The sequence below is a fragment of the Dermacentor andersoni genome, chromosome 1 (genome assembly GCF_023375885.2).
Source record: "Dermacentor andersoni chromosome 1, qqDerAnde1_hic_scaffold, whole genome shotgun sequence".
Lineage (NCBI taxonomy): Eukaryota > Metazoa > Arthropoda > Arachnida > Ixodida > Ixodidae > Dermacentor > Dermacentor andersoni.
The window spans coordinates 211,169,089-211,196,657 of NC_092814.1; the positions used below are offsets into that span (position 1 = coordinate 211,169,089).

Sequence of the window (27,569 nt, forward strand, 5' to 3'; positions counted from 1 at the left end):
TGTCTCTGCGGCGACGAGAGAAAGTCGTTCCCTCTTTTTTCTTAATCGCGCCCGGGCATCTCAGTCATCCGGTGCGAAATCGAGCAGCAAGAAGGCGAAAGGAGGAGGGAGGGAGAAAGCGGCCTTACGGAATTTAGGCCGACTCTCCCCGCGGGGGTAACGGCGGCCAGCCTTGCCTAGGCTGCCTACCAGCGGCGCGCCACGAAAACCGATGCAGACCGGCGTCAATTGCAAACGCTGAGCAGGCTCCGCCGCGTAGTGCACGCTCTTCCGTCATGGGATGGCCGTCGGCCGCGATGCTGCTACTCGTCGTTGCTCTCCTCTGCGTCGCCGCTCGGGGCCCGCTGGCGGCCGAGGCTGCTGCCACCAAGCAGCCCGCCAAGTTTGAGAGCACGCGCACCACCACGGCACTGCCGGCTTCGACCGCCGCAAAGCTGCGGGCAGCCCCGACGGACGATGACGGAAAGAACGACGTCCAGGACAGGCCGGTCACCAGTGGCGTCGAGCTCGAGGATTACGACGACGCCGCCGACGAGCTGCCCAGCACCGACTTGAAAGCACCGACCGGCGGCTCTACGACACCGGCGGAGGGAAGCAATGACGATGACGAAGACGACGACTATGATTCCACGGACGACTTCGAAGACGCTGAAGCAGGCCCAACGGAACTGAGCGAGCCGACGACAGTTCCCACGCCGATCACCGCCAAGGCAGCGAGTGCCACCGCTGCGGCAGAAGAAAACGCTGTGACCAAAAGTAGTGGGGAGCCAATGCCGCAAGCTACTGCTAATTTGACAAACGTTAGCGTGGTGCCAACTACTCAGGCGTCTACCACGCACGCTTCAGCGTCTTCTGTGCCGCCCACGTTGACAACTGCTGCCGCTGCTACAAGTACCACCCCTAAAGTCACCACAACAACAGTACCTTCCGTGACGTCCACTGTGTCATTCACTTCTACAGAAGGCGGCACAACGCTGACAGCTGATGCGACTACCGACGTCGAGAGTACGACATCACTCGCGGACTCTACTACCTCCGTGAGAAGCACTACTGAAAATCCCGACGTTACGACGGCGGTCAAAGACGGTTCCGATGTCACAGTGAAGTCAGAAATCGAACCCGAATTCAGCGGAGACAACCAAATCGCAGCTTACCAGGGAGCGGCATCTTCGCTCTCCGTGACAGCTGTCGAATCGACTACTTCCTCAACCACCACAACGGAGTCTTCAACTACAGAATCCACTACAACGGAATCAACTACGACGGAGTCGACAACCACGGAGTCCACCACTACCGAATCTACGACTACAGAATTGACTACACAATCGACGACAACGCAGTCCACGACCGCGGAAGACACAACAGAAACAACAACTACAGAAACATCGACGACTGAGTCTTCGACCACTTCTGACGAGGACTCGACGAATGCCGAAAGTACCGTGGAGTCTGATTCCACGACTTCAAGCGAAATTACGACGACGTTAAGCGGAGCCGAAGGTTCGGCAGCAAGCGGTATGAGAGAAATGGAAGACTTGGATGCGGCTGGCGATACGACGACTCAGATGACACCAGAGATCACCACGGTCAGGGATTACGAGCCTGATTTGAACGCCGTTATTAACCAGTTCATGACACAGATCCTGCCCTTAACAACGCGGTTTCTTTCCGACACCAACGTTTCCGCTGACTGCGTCAACCACTTGTGGAAAGTGTACCAGGGATTTCGTCGGCAAGACGCTTGGGCGCTCAGGTGTAAGTACCGCCCTTTTTTTTCTTTTGCTGTTTGAAGCGAGGTGTGACTAATAACCCCACTTGTGCGTTTTCAACGGCTTTGAGCGCGGTTACGGTATACGGATTTGCTACAAATATGGCTGGTCCTACGCCAGTTGGTGCGCATGTTTTAGGAATTTGGGAATGTGCTATGGTCGGTATATGAGATTCTATGACCACTGCGTAAGTATGAAAAGAATTAGTTCTCTGTTTGGTTTGCTGAACCCAACGAACGGAGTGTTTGGGACTAGTCTTTCCTGAAGAGGTGCTCTTGCAGCCCTGTGTAATGAACACTGGCTGGAAAGAACTGGAGGCAGTGCCCTTGCTGAACTGACCCAGCTGAGCGGCGTACCTCTGTTCTATCGGTTGAAAATTCTCACAAGTACGCGTATATAGGCCGTTCCGTTTACGTTCTCATTGTGACCGAGAAATTCCGTCGCTACAGCATTGGTCCAAGAGGTGAAAGGCTGAATGTTAAAATTACTGACCTTGTCAGCCCTTCGCTTCTTTGTGTTTCATTGCACGCTTGTGTATACTCTCACGGGCACGGCTAGCGCACGACATTCGGTTTTCGCAACCCTGAGCCCATTTGGATCTGCTCAAAGCGAGTGCGCAATAACACTGCAGCGATATGCTGCAACGCTTTTCCGTCACGGAAGACTGCCATGCAATGGCAGCCTTTCGTGTTCACACATCCAAATCCCGCAGCTATCAAGATCATTGATTCGTACTCACATAGCAGTTCGTACACTATACTATAGTGCACAACGGATGCTGTCGGTGCTGGCCAGTCATGAAAGCGAGTGACATATAAGGGAAGGCAGCCAGCCAATGCATAGTGCTCCTGACGAAGACAACACCGTTGATTTCAACCGAATGATTTATTTCAGTAAGCATCACTTGGAAATTGAGTATGGTCTCTAGAGATGTAAACACTTGCCTTTCTGCCTTTAGCAAATTAATTAATCTACTCAGGAACTAAGTAGTCAAACCTAGAGTGTTAGTCAAGTTACTTCCAAATAGCGGCTTTAACACTGATGGCGGCTAATACTAGCATGGTGCTTGGAGATTATTCATGCCGTTGAACGTCACCCAACCGACTTGTGGGCTATAAGTGACGCCCGATTAAGGTTGACCACATGTGATTCCTTAGCATGCATCTAAACAAACGTACACTAACGTTGTCTTTTACCGCCCCCCCCCCTTTTTTTTCTCCCTCCGCTTCCCCATTTTCGCTTTTTTTTTTTACTATTTCTGCAATGAGACCTTGCCGCTATAACTGTGCGATCCCGCGAACTCGTGCTGAGCAACAGAACGCCATAAGGCTAATGACACAATGCAACAGGCCAATGACACGCCTGTCTTGAACGACTATTCAATCCAACGCAAGCTTCAGCTCTGTCCCCTTATTCCGCTTTAATAACCCTTCTGATCATAACTTTACGCTTCGCTCTAGCGGTGGCCGATTTGTCCGGACGAACGAACTCTTATGCACGCCCTTTAGCGTAACAGTAGAACCTACGTCTGAGACCACGGCCCGTTATCGTGCAAGCTCGTTATGCAGATGTATGCAGCACCGCATGCGATTATCGCATAGCATGCACACGATCAGGCTGTGTACTTGCCAACCGTGACAAACATAAGGCCGAATTGCCTCACACCGCTGATTGGGAGGCAAGAAACTCAGGATATAATCATTTTAGCAGTCTTCTACTGTGCAACTAGCTCTCGGTGCCTTGAGCGATGTTTTGGCTATTATTCGCTCGTCCCCCTTACTCCAAGACCTTTTCACAGGAGCAATTTGTGACTGAAGGGTGGTTCTATACAGCACAGGCTAGCTCTCGTAGTTTATCAGTTCGCTGACAAATCGTACTAATCGTACACTTTGTTTAGTAGGCGTATCTTTTGTTCGTCCGCGTGTTCAATCGACTATATCACTAAATTTGACATTGCAACATGCCGCAGCTATGCGGTTGTATGGCATCTGTGTGAAACTTCTTTGTTCACAAAGGACTTGTCTGTGCTGGCTCGCGAGATGTAGACAACAAAAGCGTGCACCGATAACGCTTTCCGTACAATGCCACACAAGGCGGAGAAAAAAAGAATCAACAATAGAGAGAAGGAAATGAGCAAGAATTCCGCCAGTGAGGCGCGTGTTTTATTCATGCGTCGCCGGTAACTGGCCATCAGCCAGGAGAGATGGCGTCCTTGTGCAGCTGTGCCAGCGGAAGGGCAAGCCGTGCGTCGGCACAGGGGCTCGCCGATCGCTTCCAATAACGCCTGTGCGGACCTGCTCGGCAGTGCACTGCGCCCATTGGCACGCAATGCGCCGTCGTGTCGAAACTGCGTCCGACCTCCGGAGGTCGCTCGGCGTTTCGGAGGATCGGTGAATCACGACCGACGCACGTACAAGAACTGCGCGCCGTTTTTTTTTTTTTTTCCCCCGCTATCCTGCCTTCACGACGAGGACAACGTATTCTAGTGTAACTTAGCGCGCAATTTGCGTGACCATCATTTGTCAACGCCCGGATGCGTGTTTTCCTTAGTTTTTTTTTTCCTTGTTTTTTTTTTTTAGAAGGACAAGCAGTATACTTATTGCGTCACTAACAAGCTGCGAACGTCGCCGAACGCTTAGTATTCTGGCGAATTGAATAATTAAATAAAATGTGGCTAACAATGCTGAGGCTGCTGTTCGAGGAAAGGTGATGGACGTCACTTGATTAGGACACGTGTGTCAACTGCGATATCTCAGTAATAGCGGTAACGTGGTGCTTGAATGGCAGTCCGCGGTGGTGCGGTTCATAATTCATCGTTCAGCTTTGGGCCAACACTTGCTTAGTCTCTTTCTGGCACACGAAATCGTGTCACCCCGCATCCATCAGCGTGCGTACAGAGCTACCTGGAAACGCGAGCACAAATCTCCGCGATTCCTTGCGAGCTATTCTGGGTATTTCCGGCAGCGTTACCGTTGCTGCATAAATGCTTGCGGAAACCCTCCTCCGCGCGACGAGTCTCTTTACTAACGCAACGTGGTCACACCATGCCCAGTGTTTACACTTTTTCTTGAATTTCTACTCTCGCTCTCTTTCTCCCTCTTGCTGGGTAAATGTTCTCTAAAGTGACAATGACAGATATTTCGCAATTTACCTTCCCCTTCAAATTCATCAGCAGATACGCAAGGTTAATCTAAAATACGCTCTCTCTCTCCCTCTTGCTGGGTAAATGTTCTCTAAAGTGACAATGATAGTAATTTCACAATTTACCTTCCCCTTCAAATTCATCAGCACATACACAAGGTTAATCTAAAATAGGGGCATTGTAAAGCGTTTGGCGAACGTGCGCAGGGCAGAATTTCCGAAGAGCGATGTCACTGAAGCATGAGTCTCGAGGATTAAGGAAGTGTCTGTGTGAATGATGCACACGCACTTAGGAAACATCACCGCAAACGCGTTCACATTCACCTCGATTCTCCTGGTTTATTCATATTGCGTGCATACCCCTGAAATAAACATAGCAAAATTTTGACACATATTTCAGATGACACAGGCCTTTAAGAGCAACGATCGTGCAGTCTGAGTGGCATAAACTAACTCAACGTTGTTTGCAATCAGCTTGCGCCCTTCAGGTCACATCTTGCAGTATATAGATACATGGTTAAACAATCAGGACTGCTTAACTCACTTTTTAATTGACATTTGGTCTTACGATGCTATCAACGTGCCGTTTATTTTCTCGTTCTAAAAGCAATAACAAGACATCATAAAGTCAGTCACTTTTATTTCCAAGATCAGGCAAACACGATACTCATGTTGATAGGCATATCGGCGAAAAGCCACAAAATGTTTGACCAAGGTCTACACGCCGTTCACAGGCACAAGTACAGCTCGATGTGGAAATAACAGTTATTCAAAGAAGTCTATATTCGCATCCTTATTTACAAAATGAGTTGAGTGCTGTTGTACCTTTCATTTAGTTTTATTTTGCATCTATAAGAGACAATCATTGACGCTGTAACTCCCCGTAAAGTGCGGTGTGCGTGCTTGGACAGCAGCTAAAGCTCTCGAGCAAATACAGCGAGCGGGATTCTCTCGTACAGCTACACGCCGAAGCAACAGACAAAACTTCGATTACAAAAATTAAATTATGGGGTTTTACTTGCCAAATCCACTTTCTAATTATGAGGCACGCCGTAGTGTGGGACTCCGGAAATTTCGACCACCTGGGGTTCTTTAACGTGGACCTAAATCTAAGTACACGGGTGTTTTCGCCCCATCGAAATGCGGCCGCCGTGGCCGGGATTCGATCCCGCGACCTCCAGCTCAGCAGCCCAACACCATAGCCACTGAGCAACCACGGCGGGTAAAACTTCGATTACATTAGCCAGCGGCGGTACCGATCAACAAATCGCCACACGCGGCCGTTCGTGATAGCAACTCTCCCTCGTGGGATGCTTATCGGTATCACGAACCGGTGCGTGCGATCCCGAATTGCAGCGTCACGATAGGGTAGTGGCTGACAAGAATGCGTCCTAGAATGTGGCTACCAACCAACATAATCGACATCCTGCCATTTCGATGTGGCAACCTTCTCAAGACAGAAGTTGGGTTGGTTCTATTGCAGCACGTTTGAAGGGCACTGCGGCTAGCGAAATCCAACGGGTCGTTGTGTAATTACTCGCTTTTGCACGCTGTCTTTAAGCTCCCAATGAGAAGCCGCACGAAAGGTAGCGCGACGCAAAGTGACTTTGACACACACGCGCACGCACACACAAACACACACACACACACGCATATATATAAATATATATATATATATATATATATATATATACGAGAAGAAGGGGGTCAACCGAGGGGCCCGATTTTATTAGTCATAGCATGAGAAGCCAACAAACACTGACACCAAGGACAACATAGGGGAAATTACTTGTGTAATTACTTACATTCATTACTTACTTACATTAATTACTTACAGTTACTTACAAGTAATTTCCCCCATGTTGTCCTTGGTGTCAGTGTTGGCTTCTCATGATATGACTACATATATATATATATATATATATATATATATATATATATATATATATATATATATATATAATGTGGTAGTTCTTGCTACCTTCTTCCAATAAAAGAAAATTCTGGCAGTTCCTTTGCACCCCATTGAACATTCGTGGAGAACCCGTTTAAAAAATTATGGGGTTTTGAGTGCCAAAACCAATTTCTGCTTATGGGGCCCGCCATAGTGGAGGACTCCGGAAATTTCGACCACCTGGGGTTCTTTAACGTGCACCTAAATCTAAGTACACGGGTATTTTTGCCCACATCGATATGCGGCTGCCGTGGCCGGTATCCGATCCCGCGACCTCGTCCTCAGCAGCCCGGCACCATAGCGACTGAGCAACCACGACGGGTAGGGGAGACGTTTAGCATAAATGGCCGCGTTCCGAAGCAGGAGCTTGAGGCACCAACTTTTCTCGCTTTACGTTACGACGTCTTACGATGTCTTCGTGCCAATGACTGCTCTCTATAAAACAGGGAGTTCCTGGTGAAAAGTGCCTGCCGCGTAGCCGAAATGAAGCCGAAATGAAGCAAGCCTCTGCCCACCACCGCCACTAGTGTCAAACGCGTGCTACTGAGGCAGTGTACAGATGGGAGTCGAACGTGCGCTAACCGTGCACTGTAACCGCTCATCCGTGGTGCAACATTCGCGCTTGGCAATTTGCGCTGCGTTTCTTTCGCCACACAGGCTCTCGAAGTCTGGGCGTGTATTTCGGAGCCCACATCAGGTAGTGAACTGAAGCGAATGAAAGCGAAAAAAAAAAAACACGTACAAAACAAAGGCGCGTAACACATGACGGGCGCAGTCCTGCGGCTGTCCAGTTTTACGCGTCCCTTACTTGTGTACGTGCATGTTGCGCGCTGCTCGGCCTATACTTTAGAAATGAACCGACTAGCCTGGAGCAAAGTGTTGGGGCAAAAGCAACTCATTTGTCATTCATATAGCGTCGTCTTCGTCCGCTGTAGTATTGCCTGCTATGAATTCCTAAATGCTTTCACAGTCTCAACCACTCTCGGAGCCTGCGCGGTGCGCAACACCCCGCGCAAATTACCTAGCGCCAACGCTGCGCGACGCGTGTAATCTCTTTTGCCTGTGTAATGCATGCATGCAATGTTAACTCGCTGCAATAAATACGATGCATGAAAAAAAATATATATATATATATCAGGAGGTGTGCTTTCCGAGTGACAACCATTATTAAAGGAACACCGTTTTGCCAAGGCATCACCTGTTAACTTCGTAGCAATATATATATATATATATATATATATATATATATATATATATATATATATATATATATATATATATATATATATATATATATATAGCGCAGTGGCAAACGTGTGCAGCTCCTGATCTCGCGTTGCCTCGAGGGCATGAGTTCGAGCTCCAAAGTGGACGTGGTGAGCGCGTTTTGTGTTTGTCTGCCATACAGTGAGGGTAAGGATGAGGGGGTGGCGTGATGGACGGCCCCACAAGCGAAGTTTCGAGCACTTTCAGCTGCAGTAATGTGCACTAATTACATTTGTACTACCCAATTACTTGCAAATTCACCGGAGTGGGTACCTGCCACGTAAGTGTCTGCTATACTTCAGAGGATGGCAGTGGCCGATGTAGGAGCTTGCTGTTGTCGCAAAAACTTAGTTCGCAGCCCGAGAAATTGCTAACGGGGAGCTGAAATTATTTTTTTTTCTTCAGAACTCGTCACGTGGCAAAGGTATAGACGGCATCGATGACACGGGGAATGTCGTCGCCCTGTTTCGTGTTCCCCCCTGTCGTCTCTGTCATTGCAGTGGAACTTTCAAAACATGCTTTCGGGAATCATTGCACGCATATTGAAGCAGCCCTAAAATGTAGCTTTGAGAAGAGCACCCATCTTTTCTTTCGACGTCCTTCCTTTGTTACCAAGCCCTCGCTTAGTTAGCTATATATATATATATATATATATATATATATATATATATATATATATATATATATATATATATATATATATATATATATATATATATAAGAACGTAAATATTAACTTGGTCTTCTAGAAGTATAATTATCGGACCAAGCTTAACTAAGTGTTTAATCCAAATTTAAGTGAACTACAACATGTCGCCAGGCTGCGGCGTGCTAATGACTCTAAGTAAGGAAGGCGTTGAAGGTAATGTTCTGCGTCGTGTGTAGGTCTGTGGCTGCCTTCGAGTTTCTTGTTATTTTTTCTAATATAGAATGAACGCTGAGTAGAGTATCGTAGTAGTACCAAAAAAAGAAGAAAAAAAGAGATAGGTACCACCCAACTGTTCGCTGTTCGAGGTGTGCCTCAACGACCCCCAGGCATTTTCGCTGTAATTGAGCATTAAGAAGATTTACCGGGTCACCACCCTGATGCAGGCCTGAAGCCATCGGACAGAAACCACCTTGAAGGGCGCGTAATTAGCAGGTTGTGTCTCTAAAGTGTATCATCGGTCATGATAATGCGGGGTACGGAGCATGTTTTTCAGCTGTTTCGTAGCCTGGATCGAGTGATAGCGCGTGCGCGCGATATGAGAGTCGGCAGGAAGGCCGTGTAAGAAGTTATCTGGAACAAGAAGATCTAAGCGGGCGTGAGCTTTTTTGCTGTATCACCGTTAAAATATAAGAGTACGTTTAGTACCTGGTGTGTGTCCCTGTTCATTTCTTACCAGTTCGCCCTTAACATTATGGAAAAACGCTCTGTAGCCCTCACTGATTGCAACGTCAAAGTCGCACCAAAAGCCCATTCTGGAGCCTTCTTTTTTTTCAGACATCTTATCAATTTCCAACTTTGTATAGTATTAAACTGTACAAGCGGATTTGACAGAGGCCACGTGTTTGATGCAAGTTTGAACTATAGAACATTACCAGAGATGAGTTTGACCATGCCACTGATACATTTCGTTTGTTCCGATAAGGAATATTATCCGGCGCGCCCAGCATTTCTCGTGTCCAGCATACTTCGCTCGAGCATTACCTTTCTTCTCTTCTACAGCCCTACTTAGTATATTTGCCATTTTATTCCGTTCCCGCGTCCTTAACGCCCTTTTTCACATTGCTCCAATTGGCATGCTCCTCTACATACAGTGCTTGAGCAATGTCGCTGTAAAATATGAAAAACAATAATAATAATGCCCATGTTAATCCTTCTGTAGACGAAACGATCCTTTACCTCCTGAACGTGCTGACATGCCGGTCGATCTGTCTTTTTTTTTTTTTTTCGTGAATCTTCGAGCCGTGGCACCTCAACTGTGATTAAGATCTTCCGTTTTAGCAAAAGAGATAGTGATACCATTTCTGTATCGGAGAGCACATTTATTTATTTATTTATTTATTTCCAATGCCTCAAGGGTCCCTATAAAGGGGTGTCACATTACCGGTGGGCTTCAGGCCATATCATGATGATAACAAATACTTGAAACAAGGTGAGTGAAAGAGGGCCACTGTTGCAGGGGGCAATTCATTCCCGTCCCTTGATGTCTTGGCAAAGAATGACGCCAAGTGTGCAGATGTTCGGGTGGAAAAAGGATAGACAGCACATTGATGGCTGATGCGGGCTGACGTACGAAGAGCCGGTGAAATGACAGAATAGTCTAGATGGGAATAGTGAAACTTGTGGAAAAGGCAAAGTCTAACTACTTTACGGCGAGATGACAGGGTAATGACGTTGGCGTCAGATTTTCGCTGAGTTATGCTTCAGTTATAACTGCAATAGTTAAAGATATATCTCATGACGTGGTTTTGAACAAATTTCTGTTGTCGGTAATCTAGTGTCTGTCTCTTCCATTGAAGATAGCACTGATGTCATTATTACTATTATTATTATTATTATTATTATTATTATTATTATTATTATTATTATTATTATTATTATTATTATTATTATTATTATTATTACATTGACGAGATAGCATGTTCTGAGAGGAAGAGTGTAATGATATCTGGAGACGTTAGCCAAGCGGCAGGTCTGGCATGCTACTCCGGGTGAGATGATGAGGGATGAAAGAAAGGCAGTGACATAAAAACAACCACACACACACACACTAACACACATTCTGATTATGTTGTATGTGGTCCATAAAATCCCTGTACGCACGTGGTCCCTAGGCATCAGGTATTACGCCCTTGCAGTCGGTAGCCGCCATTCGAAATCTCAAGCTTATAGCGATATGTGCTTTCGCACAGTGGCGGCGAGTGAGCGTAGGTTTCTCGTTATGATAAAAGCGTGCCTTAGTGCGTTGGGGCAGGGCCGGAATGTACGTGAACGCGAGCCGGAAAAAAAAGAAAATCAAGCAGGAAAAGAAGAAAAGGAACTGAGTGCGGTTCAAGGCTCGCGCGGTCGTGCTGGAACCGTCGTTTGTTGCGCAATGACCAATTAAACGGCCTCCGCTGGTCTAACTGCGCCCGCGGGACTTCGGCAGTCATTAGAAAGTGTGTGGCGAGGACAGTGCGCGGAGATATAAAAGAGAGAGAGAGAGAGAGATAGAGCAGAAAACTAAACAACGGTAGGCCTCGTGGGATAAACGAAATCAGCCGCTGGATCTAGGGCAGATTACCGTCTCGGCGATTGAATGGGCCAAAGGCACGGCGCGCAGCTCGGCCGCTCCGCGTTAAAGTTTACGTATACACGCGGAGTCGGAGGTGTACGGACGAGAACGGAAAAAAAAGGAAACATACAAGACGGACAAACAACGAAGAAAGCGAAAGAAATGGCTCGGCCCCGAGCCGCGGTAGATCGCATGAATCAGCAGGCAGCGCCATCGCTCGAGGGCCGCGTGGCATTTCGTGCGCCTTCGGCTCCACGCCGGCCGGCTGGCCGCCCGCGAGAGTCGTGTCCTACGTCACAACAAAAATGAGTGGCGAGAATTTTAAGCGAGACACGCGCTTCTTTCTTTCTTTTTTTTTTTCGCTCACGTTTCAAGTGGATGTGAGTAATGAACGCGTCAAGTTTTAAGCTATAGCCTCAACGCGCCAGTCCATATTGTTCGCATTTTCCGGTATGCATGCGCGCCATCGGGCTCGAGAAGGAAATAACGTTTTATGTCTTACGCGCGTCCAAGGTCAGAGATGCTAATCAACGTTTTTCTCTCTGTAACTCTTACTAACCTGCAACTTCGTGGACTACAGCTAGATGTGCGCGGCTGGAAGAGCGGTTCGAACTATTAGCGAAGCTAACGACACCGGTGCGCGCTATAGGGCACCAACGACGCGCAAGTTGTTGGACAATGAACTATAGAGACTCCGGTAGCGGGGCTCGTAATTTGCGCTTTCGCTTATCGGTGAACTGAGGGGGACAGTGTGTAAAGCTGCGCATGCGGACGGTTAGCCCCGCGCAGAAACGCACGTTGGCCTGCCGTAATTAAGGCCTCGCTTTTGCATGTTTAGATCCCGCTACGACGCCAAGGTCGCAAGGAACTTTTCCAGAATATGAGTATGTGCGTTATCCGTCGTTTATGCATGTATATCATGAAATGAAACCTTCCGCCTTCTCTTACGACCACGTAAGCCCGAAGAGCCATCCGTATCATTTAAAATCATTCATCCAGATTGATTGATTGATTGATTGATTGATTGATTGATTGATTGATTGATTGATTGATTGATTGATTGATTCGTCCGTCCCTCCGTCCGTCCGTCCATCCATCCATCCATCCACCTATCCGGGGAATTTTCCCATTCATCCACTAATCCCGCCTGCGTTTCAGAATAGCCCTAAAGGGACTCTGAACGGGAAAAACTTGATTTCAACTCGAAGTGAGGCGCACGCTTTATCCAGGATGCCCCCCACCCACTTAAGAAATAGAGAAAAAAAAAATATCTAACCAAGGCGTGTTTTACCCTTTTTCAAGTTCCTGAGGGGAACAGGGTGTTTGCTGCCGCATTCTTCTATAGGGTCGCCTACCTAAAACAGCTGCCAACAACGCAGGATGGGAGAGATGCCAGCCCACGGGGAACTGTTAAAAACACAACCGCACAACATGCAGAAACGCTTCCGGGGTCAAAGCAAACAAAGACGCAAGTGTCTGTTAGTTCTATTGCTTCCTTCGCCAGAAGACGAAAGTCGACTCCATAAACGTTTGCTGCAGACGCACACAGCGAAGCTGACGCTTGGCCTAAAAATGTTGAAACCCAATTCGTGTCACCCCACAGCCAGTCCACTGCACGCTTCTTCTTCTTTTTTTTTTTTACTTCAAGCTTCCGATTACATGCCCCACGGCAGTATTCGTTACATACAAATGTATGCGACCGCGTGCTCTGAGCGCTTTCTGTAAATAAAATTCCTCCTTCACGCTTGTTTTAGGCCCATTTAATGCTCACAAAAATTACAACACACGAGAACTCTCACATTCCACCCCAATTGGGCTACTTCGTGTTCATCAGTGGAACCCCCGTAACGATTGAGTCACCGGCCTCACTGAACAGAATAAAATAAAATCTTTGTTCACTCTGTAGCTTAGATCTAGATTGACTGACTCATGTGGTTCAACGTCCCAAAGCGACACTGGTGCTATGGGAGACACTGTAGTGGAGGGCAGATGATTAACATAGACCTGATATACCTGATGATATTCGAAAATATTCTGCTCCAACTATTCCGACGCCCTGTATCCGAGCCGGAACAAGACCTCTTTCCTGATTGGGTACAGTGCCTGAAATAATAATAATAATAATAATAATAATAATAATAATAATAATAATAATAATAATAATAATAATAATAATAATAATAATAATAATAATAATAATAATAATAATAATATAGCAGAACCTATTTACAGTGAACTGTATACGGTGGGATCATCTTGAAGTTTTACAAAATTTTCAAAAATTGAGTGTTGTAAATAACATATTTCTAGTCGTTGAGCCAGATTATTCAGAAAGGCGGACATTACTTGTGAAAGAAATCGAAATACATATTAAACTAATAAACAAGAAAATTACTGATTAGGTCTCTAATTCATTACATTACAACACATATTGCAATTTACGAATTGAAGCCAGTGAGTTTGCAAGGCGTATTCACTTGGAATGAATTTGCAGAGTGACACCAGTTTGGAGATATGCGCCCTTAAACTCGTCGTAAAAGTGCACTCTTCTTCCACTTATTTATTTTTTTTTAACAAAACGCTGTTTTATGCATCGAAGTACAAATCTGGAGTGCCTATGTATTTCGTCCCGCACTTTCGGAAATAATTTATCGAAACTGGTGTAGTAGTGGAAATTCAAATGGATGTTTCTCGCAAGATCATCGGCTACAATTCGTAAACTGCATGATGTGCCGTAAAGTACTTAATTAAGAAGTTCGTTAGTGAATTTATATTAGTTAGTTATGTGTGTGTTTTGATTCCTCGCGCTATTAATGTCCGCCTCTTCGAATAGTCCAGGTCAAGGGGAAGAATTATATCTGCCTTAAGCAGTTTTTAAAAATTTCGTAAAACTTAAAAATGATCACCCCGTATGTTGAACTAGCGGTTATAGTGATGAGAAACGCCGGTCTCGATTACACTTCCATGGGCGTCCATGTATGTTTTTCACGAATCCAGGGAAGACTGCTACAGGGAAAAAAAAACGGATTTATAAAATATAAAAAAGCATCTCTTTAGTTTATCCGGAAAGACATGAATAGTCGCGCCATTGAAGGAAACGAAATTAACAAGAAGAAGAAAAAAAAACAAAGGAAAATAATGCACGAACAATAGCTATGACTTCTTGACGACGACAGCTTTCCTATCAAGGTGCACTTGTCAAGCAAGGGCAGCGTCTGCAAGTGTAGAGATAGCAGCCACTCACTTCCCTCTGCGCGGTAACAAGTCTCGTGCAGCCTTGTGCAACACAAACCGTTTCTTTCAGGCTGTACGCTGCTTACGTACTATAAAATTAATAAATTAATTAAATCGCGGGGTTTTGCGTGCCGAAACCGCTGTCTGATTATGAGGCACGCCGTAGTGGAGGACTCTGGATTAATCTTTACCCCCATGGTTCTCGAACGTGCACATAATTTTAAGTACACTAGCGTATTTTTGTTCTTGTTTTTCTTTTTTTTTCTTGCATTTCGCCTTATCGAAATGCGGCCGCCGCGACCTGCAGAATCCGGGAGCGCAATGGCACAGCTGGCTACCGCCAGTTGGTCATACATACTATAGCATCAACGTCGGATGATGGCTTTTAGCCCAGCTGACCATCCAGTCAGTGCCAGGTCAATAGACTAATTGATTGATCGATTAATTGATTGTGCCAGCCGACTGTCCATCAAAGTGAAAGTGGAAGTTCTGTGTCTTGTCAAGGAAGGAGCAACTGGTTTGCGAAGTCCACGCTCAGGCGACTAAACGCATGGACAAAGCCAGAAATGCGTAATCTATGTTTCATTATAAAACAAGTTTGCGCTCTTTTGAACTGGAATCAAGCAAACGTCCTTTAAAATATTTTCACATAGTTACAGAAAGGCAAAACTGTGAACTACGGCTGTGCAGTCATAGAAAAGATACTGATGTTGTGAATATTTTTTCTGGTCCCGAGGACTTCACTATAACGCGTTCTACTTGGGAGGTACCCTGCACTGCATTTATCTCCGCGAACAACCTGTTCTAATCGGTTTAGTTTCGAGCGAGGAAAGAGTTTTTGACCGCCGAGGAAAGGGCAGTCAGAGAGAACGTTCTCCATTGCTTCGCTGCAACCTTAAGTGTTGCAGCCAACGTTGTCACTCAATCCGATAAGGAATTAATAAGCACTGTAGATAGCGATGCCCATGTTACAAATACCATCTGCACAGTAAAGCAGCTTCGCAGCGCGAGAGTCCGGATGGCAGTTGAAGTCGCGATAAAAGGGTCGCGTGAGTATAAGTACAAGAAAATCTCGATGAACCCCATAGTTGCAACGTTACACGCAAAGCGAGTAGCGGAAGCTCACTTTCAGCCCCACCGGCCCCATTTCAGATCCATGTCTTAGGCAGGTATAATGCAATGATCGTATTCCTATTCTTCTTTTTTTTTTTACCCCGTCTCGCGTTTCCTAAGCGGTCCAAATGATGCTGCGTTTTCCTTTCGCTATTCTAAGGCGGCCTTAAAATTGAGAAACATGGTAATTTTTGAGTTTTGATTTACTTAGAACACCACTGTTCGCCGAATAATAAAAAGAAAAGCCCAAATATGATGCCAAAGAACGGCTAGGTTAGGTCGACTACTGGCGATTGTGCGCACAAGCAGCTCGCGGTTGTATCATAGGAACACGCTGTGCGGTCTCACGCAAGTGGTCTCACGCACAGGGAGGACCTGTCTGCGAGTACTGCCTGAATAACCACCAATGGCCCCCTCAACGCCGTGCCGTGAGTCACGCGAATAGTCGGGCGCCCGGAGTCATTTATTCTTCATGCACCGCCATGTGTGGACGCGTTAAAGGCACCGCGGTGCCCCGCTGTCTTCATTCTGCTTCTGTACTGTTGCACAAAAGTATACGACCGCGGTGTAACACAACGAGTAAGGCTGTGAGGCGTCCAGGGTTGTCGCTGCCAGTGAGTGATCCAAAGTTACCGCAGCCGGCTTTCTTAGCAGGCTGCGCTGAAGGCAGGTGGCTTGTCGGCCGCGTACGTCTTTGTGCATACAGTATACAGGGTGTCCCAGCTAACTTTAAGCCAGAGCTTAAAATACGCGAATGCCACGTAGCTGGAGAGAACCGAGGTAATCTTGCTTGCCGTCGCTCGTTGATACCCAGATTAATTTTTTTAAATTCTACTTAATTGCATAATTAACCTAACTAATTAATAAACTCCTCAAATATTGTAATTAGATGAAAAGTGTCAATGAGAAAATCGTAGAGCGACATCAGGAACTCCCGATACAGCTTTCTGTTTCTCAATACCTGCTACATAAAAGTGTTTTTCCGAGCGTGAAAGAAGCCCGCGAATACAGGCAAAGTGCCTCGAGCGGCCAGTCGCGCGGCAATTTTGCGTGCATTTGCGGGCTTCTTTCACGCTCGGAAAAACACTTATGCAGCACGTATTGAGCAACAGAAAGCTGTGTCAGGAATTTTTCATGTAGCTCTACAATTTTCTCATTGACAATTTTCATCTAATTACAATATTTATGAAGTTCATTAATTAGGACTAATTATGCAATTAGGCGGAATAAAGCAAGTTATTTCAGTATGCCCAAGTGACGGCAAGCAACATTACCTTGGACCTGTCGAGCTACGAGGAATTGGCATAGCTTTAAAATCAGGCTAAAGTTAGCTGGGACACCCTGCATGTGCTATATACGGCATCTAACCCGGCCACCTACTAAGCACTTCACACACGCAACAAACCGAGAGTAGTCCAGTTTTGTATGCGCCTGACGCTTACCATGAGTTTTCGACTCACTTCCGAGATCGGAACAGACACCTCGTGGTTGTAGAGACTGGCTGCGCTCATTTTTTTTCTCTCTCTCTATGTATGCATTTAGCCATATATACTTTAGTGGTCTTCATTTTCGTCGGACATAAAGATAGTCTCGTTCTTGTCTCTGTCCGTGCTCTTGATAAACGGCCGATTTCTACGATCTCAAGGGACACGCTCGCTTGCGACGCCTGACAGCGCCAAGAAGGGGAGAGGCTTCAACACCACCCTCTCCTCCCATCCGGGATCTGGAACAGATAGGGCCGTTAGCAACTACTAGGTGGCCCAAAAAGCTCAGCGGCGGTCGCGCGTGTCTGACTCGACCGGCGCTCGAAGGGGCGGCGAAAAAAGAACAGTAATAATAATAATAAAACAATCGTTTCGACACCCACCAGCAATGCCGCAGTGCGTGTATAACGCGCGCACGAAAAGCTCGTTCGACCGTCAAACATTTCGCTCTCGGCGGCTCGGGAAGCTCGCGCTCGTTACGTAACGGCGGCGCTGGCGGGCGCGACGCCACGTCTGTCCTCGTGTAGGACACAGAAGCCCTCCCGAATGGTCTGCGCCTCCGAATGTCCGGACACGTTTTGCACCGCGCGGCCAAAAGCAGGAGCTTCCCGACAGCGCGCGGCACGATATTTCTAGGAAGCCCAGCGTGCCGGAGATGCTGTCTGCCCCTCGGCCGTGTGGGGTGAACCGCATGCGCCCGAGCCGACCTCACGTATGCATGCCGCGTGCCGTGGAGAAACGTTCGGCACGCCCAATCAGAGTTGAGGAAATAGATTTTTCGGGGTGTGCAGTTTTGTTAGAAGCAGGTCTAATTTGTCGTTCCCTGTGATACGACACAAAGCGACTTGGCGTCTACTGTTTTAAACTTGGGCCCCTGATCGATCGCGCGATTCGTGGGGCTTTATTGCCAAAGCAACACTGGGGCTATGTCAGACGCCGTACTGAGGGGCTCTTGATTAACGTTGAACGCCTGGGGTTCTTTAATGCGCACCTGAATCGAAGTACACGAGCAACATTTCTTTATTTTATTTTCGTTTCACCCCCACCCCCCACCCCCTTCCCTCCCGTCTAAATATGACCGCCGCGACTTCGCGCATTGCTCAAGCGCAGAATTGCATGGCCACTGAGTTATCGCATCAGCTAAACTTGGGCAACCGTAAGTACTGGCAAACGCATTTAAGCACACTCATGGCACATCATGCAGCGACATATCAAATAGCCATTTTGTATGACCCCGTACGGGAGCACGTCCGCATGTGATTCGCGTCATAAAACAGGCCTCGTTGCATCTAACATTATGAACTCCCTCTTCACTGGCCCAGCAGTCTACTCTCCAGCACTAATTCTTCATTCCGAGAGGAAATACAAAATTATTCGTAGAAGCAATTATGAGTTTTCCCGTTTGATTCCAGGCTTAATAATTACGACTCTCAGTTATTCTTCAATAAGAGAACTTCTGATTGAATTTCTTTATCTGCATGCTTTTTCTAAAACGTTGTGCACTGGCGTACACTTTGAACTGCTCAGGTACTCCCGCGTTCTTTCGCTCTTGCTTGTGCCTCTACATCTGAGTCAACCGGGGTGGGATTTTTGCACATCCCCACGGTGTCACGGTCCTTATGATCGCATTCCTGGCCGAACGCGTGCTCGTCCCTCCGTTTATTTAGCTGCGCGCTTAGCTAGCGCTCCTCTAAAGTTCCTCTTATTTCCTTAGCTGTCAGTGGCGTGGCACGCAACCGTTTGTCGCCACGGAAGCTAAAGGCCACCACGTCTGTGGTTCTATTCCGGGCGGATTCGTGCGCGATGCAACGCACGAATCCGAATCTTCTCAGCGATATTGCAATTCCTGCTTGCATAATAATAGATGGCGTAGACACTCAGCTTTCCGCCTTGCACTTCCGCGTATTCCTAAACACGACACGTTTTTGTATGCGTGGTGAAAGCCCAAGCTCACGCATGGCGTACTGAAATTTAATCACGTGACGTCACGCGTGGGTGTGCATAACTTACGCAGCAGATAATAAAGGGGACAAAAAGGCGATAGACGGAAATAATATCCAATACGAATTTTTTTTTTTTTGGGGGGGGGGGGGGTCGCACATCTCACATATTCATGTTTGCGGAAGTCAAAGACAGCATTCAGAAAAATATTAGCATTAAAAATAGAACAAATAATAAAAAAGACATACTATAGCGCGCAGAACGAACGAAACGCACAAGGCTCATAACCTATACCGACGTAGCCCATAGCAATAAAGAGAGAGAGAATCTATTTAATTAAATATTGAGACCTATGTCCGGTAGCTCACCTGGCCCGTTACTGCAGGAGAATTCCATGGCTTATGAAGTTAAAACACACAAAACACACCATATACTCGCACAATACAATGTGACGCCACCGGCCGCCTTTCGACGGGGGCGAAATGCGAAAAAACCCGTGTACTTAGATTTAGGTGCGCGTTAAAGGACCCCAGGTATCCAAATTTCTGGAGTTCCTCACTACGGCGTGCCTCATAATCAGATGGTGGTTTTGGCATTTAAAAACCCCACAATCTTTTTTTAAACAGTCACGTGCGTACGCTTACAAAAAAAAAAAAACCAAGCCTAATGTCCAATAATCCCATATGAACATAGGGGGGTTCCATATAAAAAAACTTATGTTCTCATTTTGGCATAAAAGTTACAAACAGAGATAAGGTGCCTGAGAAACGCTGGCTTACGTTTCGATGGGTGGGCCTATCTTTGTCAAAGGCAGATATTTCGGCATACAAGCTGTCCCAGCTAACGTTCGCCAAGCTCTTAAAAATAAAGTATAGAATATACGGAGACGCAAGCAATCGCATTTTGTCAGCAGTGCCGTACCGCGTCAGGAGGTCTTTTTTTTTCATAATTGAACTATGGATAATTAGATCAGGTTGATTAACGAACTTTTTAATTACTACTGAATTGAGGGCGCGAATTTCGATAGAACAGTAATAAGTGTGTTTTGAAACACCCGAATCAGTTGTTTTCAGGGTGCGATGTCTCGCGTGATGTTTTCTTTTTTTTTCGGCGTTATCAAAAAAACGCGCGAAATATGAAATAGCCGCATGACTCAGCCGCAGTCCGCGCGCCCCGACCCCAGCGGTCCCAGGCGTTACTCTCAAAAGAACTAACTCCGCTCAAATAACGCTTTATGCTCAAATCCTTTCTCCTCCTCCCCCTCAATGCCGCTGCGCACTGCACTGGCTTCGCGCTTCACGCGGGAAAATGGCTGCTCGCAGTTCGCGGTGAACAAGGCGGACACCGATGCCTCGCCACTTTCACGTTGCCGCCGAGCCAGGCAGGTTGTCGCCGAACGGCCAACTACTACAGATGTTTGAGGCGCGCGTGCTGTCACGTGACAGCTTTGTGGCGTCTGAAGATTTAGAGGCTGTGGCGAAGCGCTCGGGAAGGCGGGAGAGGAGGATGGCAGCCGCCTTTTGTGTATAGCCAGCTATGCTATATTTCTACAGGTGTGCTGGTTAACGGCTCTGTGCTGTACTGAATGACGCGATGAAATAACACGCACTGCCTAAACGTCTTCACTGCAGCAAGTATACGTCTTCAGGCACATACTTTCTTTAATTAAGCCAACATATATATATATATATATATATATATATATATACGCAGCCATCATCGCCCTTCTGCCTTTGCGCGCTCTTACGATATTAGACAGTTTTAGTTACACGTATGTAGAGGCTTCACGTACGCAAACGTGAAAAGCCTGCGTACCTTACGTGCACGCCATCTGAAACGCTTTTAGCTACACGTACGCCAAGAGGGACCCCGTAGCTACGTCTATCGGGAAATGTGGACACGGCGGTAGCCAATTGAATCCTGTCGCCGTGTTTCGATGCAAGCCGTCTGCGCGCGCGCGCGGCCCGCTATCGCTTGTTTGTGATCTCGCGGAACTCCCGCGCGAAGCTGTCTACGTGCGCAAGAAACGCACGCAAAGAATTGAATCTCACGTACGTCCGTGAGACGCGCGCGCGCCCGCTACGTTTTACGCATGCGCACTGCTGACACGTAGAAGCTCTACGTACGCAAAGCTTCTACGTACGTGTAACTAAAACTGTCTATTATTCCCTCGCGTCCGACGTCGAAAACGCTCACGTCTCTCAGGCGTGCCGTTATGCAGCAGCGGCTCGCGACATTCCTGCCACAGGTCATGTCACCAGAGCGAGCCGCACGGGACACAGCCGTCGCGCACCTGGATCGCCGGTCAAGAAACGCCGGTGACACACTCTGCCTGCCCACATGGCGCCCACAGAAAGCACGGCCGGCGACTGACTCCCGCTTGTCGCTGGTGCTCATCCGCTGCTCCCACGTGTGAGACGCCCCCAGAGGCGGAACCACGTCGTGTTCCTGTCTCCCGGAAGCGGGTGACGTAGGCTCAATGCAGCGAAACGTGAACCGCCCAGTGATCGGGTAGTCGAGTCTGATGGGAAGGGAACGACTCGCTGGCGAACAGAGCGCAGTGGTCGTCAAGCGCTCCTTTCTCGAGAGGTTAATCGCCATCTAAGAGCGGACTATTTATACCCTTTTTACACGTCGATTAACTAAACGCTTCCAAGCCTGGATACCTTCCTATAACCTACCGCTATCTGCGGTGTCACCGCACAAGTTCCTGACGTCATCCCTATTGCCTAGTATGAAGATTTTTGTTCTCTCCTTAATAGAAAAAAAAATCACTCTGCTTTCGCGAAAGAAAGTGCCAGAAGCGAGTACACTGCGTAAGTAACACCTGTTTTGTCAGTGGCCAGAAAATTGTGAGCCGCTCTTCTTTCTTTCTTTTTTAATTGCTTGGCGATAGCCGGCCGTCTTCGTTAATGATAACTTCGCTATTACGATTGGTCCACCATGCCTTTTCTTATTGCAAGTACTCTAGCGTTACAAACACGGCAGAAGTTTATAGCACGATGAACTATTGAAGGGGACAGCAGTGGTCGAAGAAGGGTTGTCTCACGCTGGAGTCAACGTTCCGATGAGGGTACACTTGTCTTTGTCCTGACAAAGACAAGTCCCTTTGTCGAGGCGTTGGCTCAAAGGCTGATGTTTAAGGTGTTCGGCTATTGTTGGTCACTTCTAGCCTACTAAGTGTTTGGTGGACATATACGGCCCCAGATTCAGAGATACTTTGGAGATCAAGTTCAGTGAGATATGTGTGCGACCACTTGCTCAACACGTTGCGTTTAAATACGACGACGGCCACCAGTTTCTCTCTCATGGATATCTGTAATTGATAGGCTTTTCATTTTCTAAAATATAAGAAGTGCTAACGCAACCTAAGGTAAACATGTGAACGATACCAATGGGTCACCGTAAGATGTAGACCTTACATCGATCAACAAAGGGCGAACAAAGGAAGGTGTAACCCGGAGCCAACGTTTGCACAAGAAGGGTTCTCTTCTGCGTGACGAACACAAGCAAATACAAGTGCTATTGTAGAAAGGTTGGCTGGGAAATGAGGCTTCCCTTGTTCACCCACTTTTGATTAATTAATGTGTATATAACACATATTTGAGATATAATACATTAATGCCTTGTGGAACTCCGGAGGCGTGCTGTAACCATTTGCGACCGCATGTTTTTCTGTTCGCTTGTTTTTTGTTGTTGTTGCTTTTTTTTTCTTATAGAAAGAAACAGGGGAGTGGTTGTCGCCGTTTGTTGGCGATGACTGCCTCTTTTCGCTTGACTGATAATATAGTGTAAAAACAAAGTAAATATAAATGCTTGCATTAGGTAATGCTTCAAGAAAAAAAAAGCCGGAAAAGAAAACAAACGTCTAACTCACTAACAGTGGGACTAACAAAAACGAAGCCTGCGGATGTCTTGTGTACACATGCTTTAAATGTATGAATGAGACAACTACTCACGACGCATCAAGGCTACGGTCACGCTTGGGTACACCGTGTTTACCATTTAGCTCGACTCCAGTGCAACGCACTGAGTAAAATGCTACTGGCCTCAATTATAGTGCCCGCATTTTACAGTCGCGTTAAGAAACGAGCTAATAGTCCGTAAGTTACAACAGCGTAGCTGTCTATGGCTAGGATCCCGGGATTTCATCGTGGCGTACCGTCGATAGAAAACTATCATCATCTATCGCTTATACCCCCAAATTCCATGGCTCATACCCCCGTAAGGCAGAAGCTATACAAGCACTCAACCAAGTGAAGCCAACCTTCCATACATTCTTTGGAATCACGCATGAACCATACAGAACAGCATACGTTTCAATAAAAAAACACGCTCAAAACAAGCATTGAACCACATAGTTGATGATAAGGCGCTCCTGCGCCTACATGCACTGCGAAGCACGTAGCGCGCCCCGAATACGTTTTCCGGTAAAGATTACTGTTGCGCAAGCTGCCGTGGCGACGACAGCTTGACTGCAGCATACGAAGCAGGAATTGACGTAACGACACTTTCGTACGCAAAAGAAGAACCCGCCTGGAAACTGATTTATGTTATGACAGTGCTATGGGAAGGCCACGTATGGTGGAGCACTCTTGAAGACCAGCGCGCATACGAGGCGCGGCGAATTTCTCTTCTCCCTGGTGCACTCTTTGTAGCTGCACGAAGTGGCGGTGCAAGCCAAGTCGCAGGCCGTTCAGATGTCTTAGTCTAATAATTAGGCAAAGTACATCCGAATGTCTCCACGTGAATAATTTCAACCTACGTTGCAAAGGGTACCGGTTATATTTGTCGTTTACAGCTTTGCTGTCCGACCACCTTCACAGCGTGGATTGGAGACCATTTCTTCAGCTCCAAATTAAAGTTAGCTCTCATTCTGAAGCCACAAATTGATGAGAAGAATCCAGCGTCATCTACAAAAAAAAAAAAAAAGATAACAGAGACCAAGAGAAACGCGGGACAGGGGCCTAATGCGTCTGCACACGCTAGGTGTCCAATTTTTTTTTTTTTTTTGTCATTAGTTCAACGCATCGCGTCTAGTCAAATAACAAGTTCCTCTGGAACTGAACTACAGTCAATATCAATGTTTCGGCTTAGCGAGAGGCAGCTGGAACAGGCCGAGCCAACATAGTCTGCAAAACAATTTCTTCTCCCTGGGTTCCGGCTGTTTTATGGAGCGTTGCTACGAAACTGCAAGCCGCGACGAAAGTATATCGAGCCTGAATTCACGCAGTGGCTTCGAAGCCGCACCATGTATCAAAGTCGGTCACAGCATCCGCGCGGCTGCGCTCGCTGGCTTTGATACAGAGGCTTTGATTATTACGTAGACGCGTACGCAAGTGCCCGCGTTGTCAAAAGAAGCCCATTTGTCAAAGGCCCGTTTCGGAGGGCACGACTTAGACTGCGCGTGGCGCCGCGGCACAGTTACTGTACAGCCGCCTCTGAATGTAGTCTAGGCATGATTCCCTTCCGATTTCTGCCCGTTCCATTTCGACCACCTGCTCGCTGTCGTCGTTGTCGCCGAGTCGTCACACTATTTATACACCATAGTATGCGTATATTTAAGCTGTGGCTTCCGGGCGGCCTCGCAAGGCCCATGCGATCCGCTCTCGTTTTCTGCTGCGGTCGCCGCCCCATCTCCGCCCACTCGTATAAAATCTCTTCCAGCATCTTCGACGCGTTGTCTGCCAGCCGCTCCCCCTCACCAAAACCCTCGATATACACGAGGCGGAAGGCACGGGACGCATCTCGAAGATCTTTTCTTCTAATTCTCTCTTTATCTGGCGAGTGTGCGTGAGCAAGAGGTATAAACCGGGTTCCCCGAAAAAAACAAAAAAAAACAGCTTGAAAGCGACGGCGGTGGCGGCGCTCCGTTTATCGGAGACGGCGGGACTAAAGAGATGGAGCGTCCACCTTGTTTTCCGTTCTGCCGCTGCTCTCTTTCAAACCTCGTTTCGCCGTCCTCCTCAAGCATTCGCGACGACATTTCACGCGGCTTGCGCCCGTGGAATCTCTTTGCCGACCGGCCAGAAAGCAAGCCGCGCAGTGGTTGCGCAGCGTCGCGTGAGCCCGCACCAGGAGGGGTGGGCTACGTAAGCCTGCAGTCATTCATCCCCCATCGTCGACCCGCGCACCGGTGTTGCTTTCTCGCGCCGCCTTTGTTTGATTGTTTTTTTTTTCTTTCTTTTTTTTCCCCTTCGATGGTGCGAGCCGCGCATGGCGAGAACAAATTATGGCTGCACGAATCTTTTCCACCCGGCCGCTACTCTTTTCTCCTTGTTTCCCGTCTCCACTCTCCTCGTGTATTCACGTTCACTCGCAACGAGGCCGGCCCTTGCCAGCGGCCGCACTTGGCCGAGGCGAAATCATCGTCGTCTGATTTTCGGCAGAGCGCGCGCCCTCACCCAGGGTGGGCGCGCGTCTCGTGCGCTCGCTTGCGCGAGCCCCTGTGCCTCGCGCGGAGAGCACGTCTGAAAACTCAGGCGCTTGACGTAACGGCGTCAGATGTTTGGCCCCGCGCGTGTCACTTCCGCGCGGGCTCTTTGGCGAGTCGTGCTTCTCTTATACATTGCGTGGGCCGTTACTGTTGTTTCTTTACTCTCTCTCTACGCCTTTCTTCTGTGCCTTATTCTATACTTCTTTTGATGGCTGCGGCCTCTTCTTTTCACTGAGAAAAATAAACGGATTAAACTTCCGCGCTTCACCCGTGCGCTGCCTACCCGTTGCAGTTCCAGTTGCACATAGCATAATTCTAGTCCTTGAGCTATATTGTTTGAGAGGCGGAGATTACTTTTTGAAAAATCGAAACATATATCTAATTGACAAAAATTCACTAATTAACTTCCTAATTAATTACATTACGCCACACATTGCAATTTACGAATTGTAGCCGGTGAGTTTGTCAGGCGCATCCACTTTGAATGAATTTCCAGAATGACACCAGTTTGGAGATATGCGCCATCAAATTCGCCGCAAGAATGCACTGGTGGTCCACTTACTTTTTTAGCAAAACGCACTTTGATGCATTCAAGCAGAAAAATAACTGGTACGCCCATGCACTTAGTTCTACACTGTGGGAAATAATATTTCGAAATCGGCACCGTCCTGGATATTTCAAGTGGATGCATCTCCCAAACTAACCGGCTACACTTCGTAAATGGCAATGTGTGCTGTAAAGGAATTAACTAACAAAGTGAATTCGTCAGTTTTCGTTAATTAGTTCGATGTCGGTTTCAACTTCTCGTGCTAGTAATGTCCGCCTCTTCAAGTAATCCATCTCAACGACAAAAATTATGCTATCTGCCACAGGCGATTTTTAAAAACTGCGTAAATCTAAAGAAAAAATTATGACCCTGTATGCACTTGAGACAGGTCACAAAGAAAGGAAAACGTGAATTAAGTCGCGAAGTCGTGAAGTCAAGTCACAAAAGATACGGGAAGGGAGGCACACGAAGGAACGTCAAATCAGGTCAGAGAAAGCGTATAATGCAAGCTTACAACAGATCACGCCAACTTTAGCCAATATTTACCAAAAATATTGCTCACTTTCAGAAATCTCTGAGGGCCAGTAGCATTCGCCTGCGTGATGCGCCCTGCTGGTAATGGATCCAAAATCTTGTAGGGCCTTGATAGCCTCGAACCCAGTGCCCTTAGATCCGATAAAAAACAATGTTCTTTCAGCGTGAGTTCTCGTTCGGAACTAATCTTATCGAATCGAATTTTCCATCCAAAGCAGGATCACACTTCGGCTTACAAATCTGCGAAGCCGTGTGACGGATATCAGTCACTTGTGGAGTGGCTTCCAGACTTTTGACAAAGACTGTAGTTCTTCGGTGGAAGCTAGGTTACTTCATTGCGCGTACATTGCGCCTTCATCGCCGCCATAGCAGCTCCGTGTCACGAAAGCGGCATTGCCTGCGCTCAAGAAACTCCGGCTGTGCAGCGCACCCACCTCAGCGCAATGTGTGGCGACGCGGAAGAGAATGGAGTTGTATCACCGCGCTTTCGTCTTTTTGTGAACGAGAGAAATGGAAGAAAAAAAAAATGACTGAGCGAAAGAAAACGAGAAGACGTGATGCGCGTGTGAAAAACCGAAGCTCGCGGTTTAGTGACTTTTAGTGTGTCTCGGTTTCGCCATGCCTCTCGCTTTCACAAACCGCTGGTGCTCCTGCGGCAATCCCGACTTGCGCCGTGCATTATTCCCCGACTGCCACCATTTCCGCGTCCCGCATACAGGCTGCCACGCAATTGTGCCAAGTTGGCAACGATGACTGAGAGGAAGAGGCGGCGACGTCTCGCTGGATCGCAGAGCGCTTCGGCGTGCGAACGTATAGATGGTGCGAACGGCCGGGGTGCAGCCTTATCAGCGCGCCTGCTCTGTATCACGCGCGCATTCGCTACACCGTTC

The 27,569-nt window shown here is 47.4% G+C and overlaps 1 protein-coding gene across 1 annotated transcript in view; it reads left to right on the forward strand.

Moving 5' to 3' along the window:
- The first annotated feature begins 266 nt into the window (after positions 1-266).
- Positions 267-27,569, forward strand: part of LOC126547029 (nose resistant to fluoxetine protein 6-like) — an 81,804-nt gene continuing 54,501 nt past the window's right edge. The window contains exon 1 of the mRNA XM_050194849.3: positions 267-1,755. Coding sequence (XP_050050806.2) covers positions 276-1,755 — 1,480 coding nt within the window. The 5' untranslated portion in view covers positions 267-275. The remainder of the gene's footprint in view (positions 1,756-27,569) is intronic.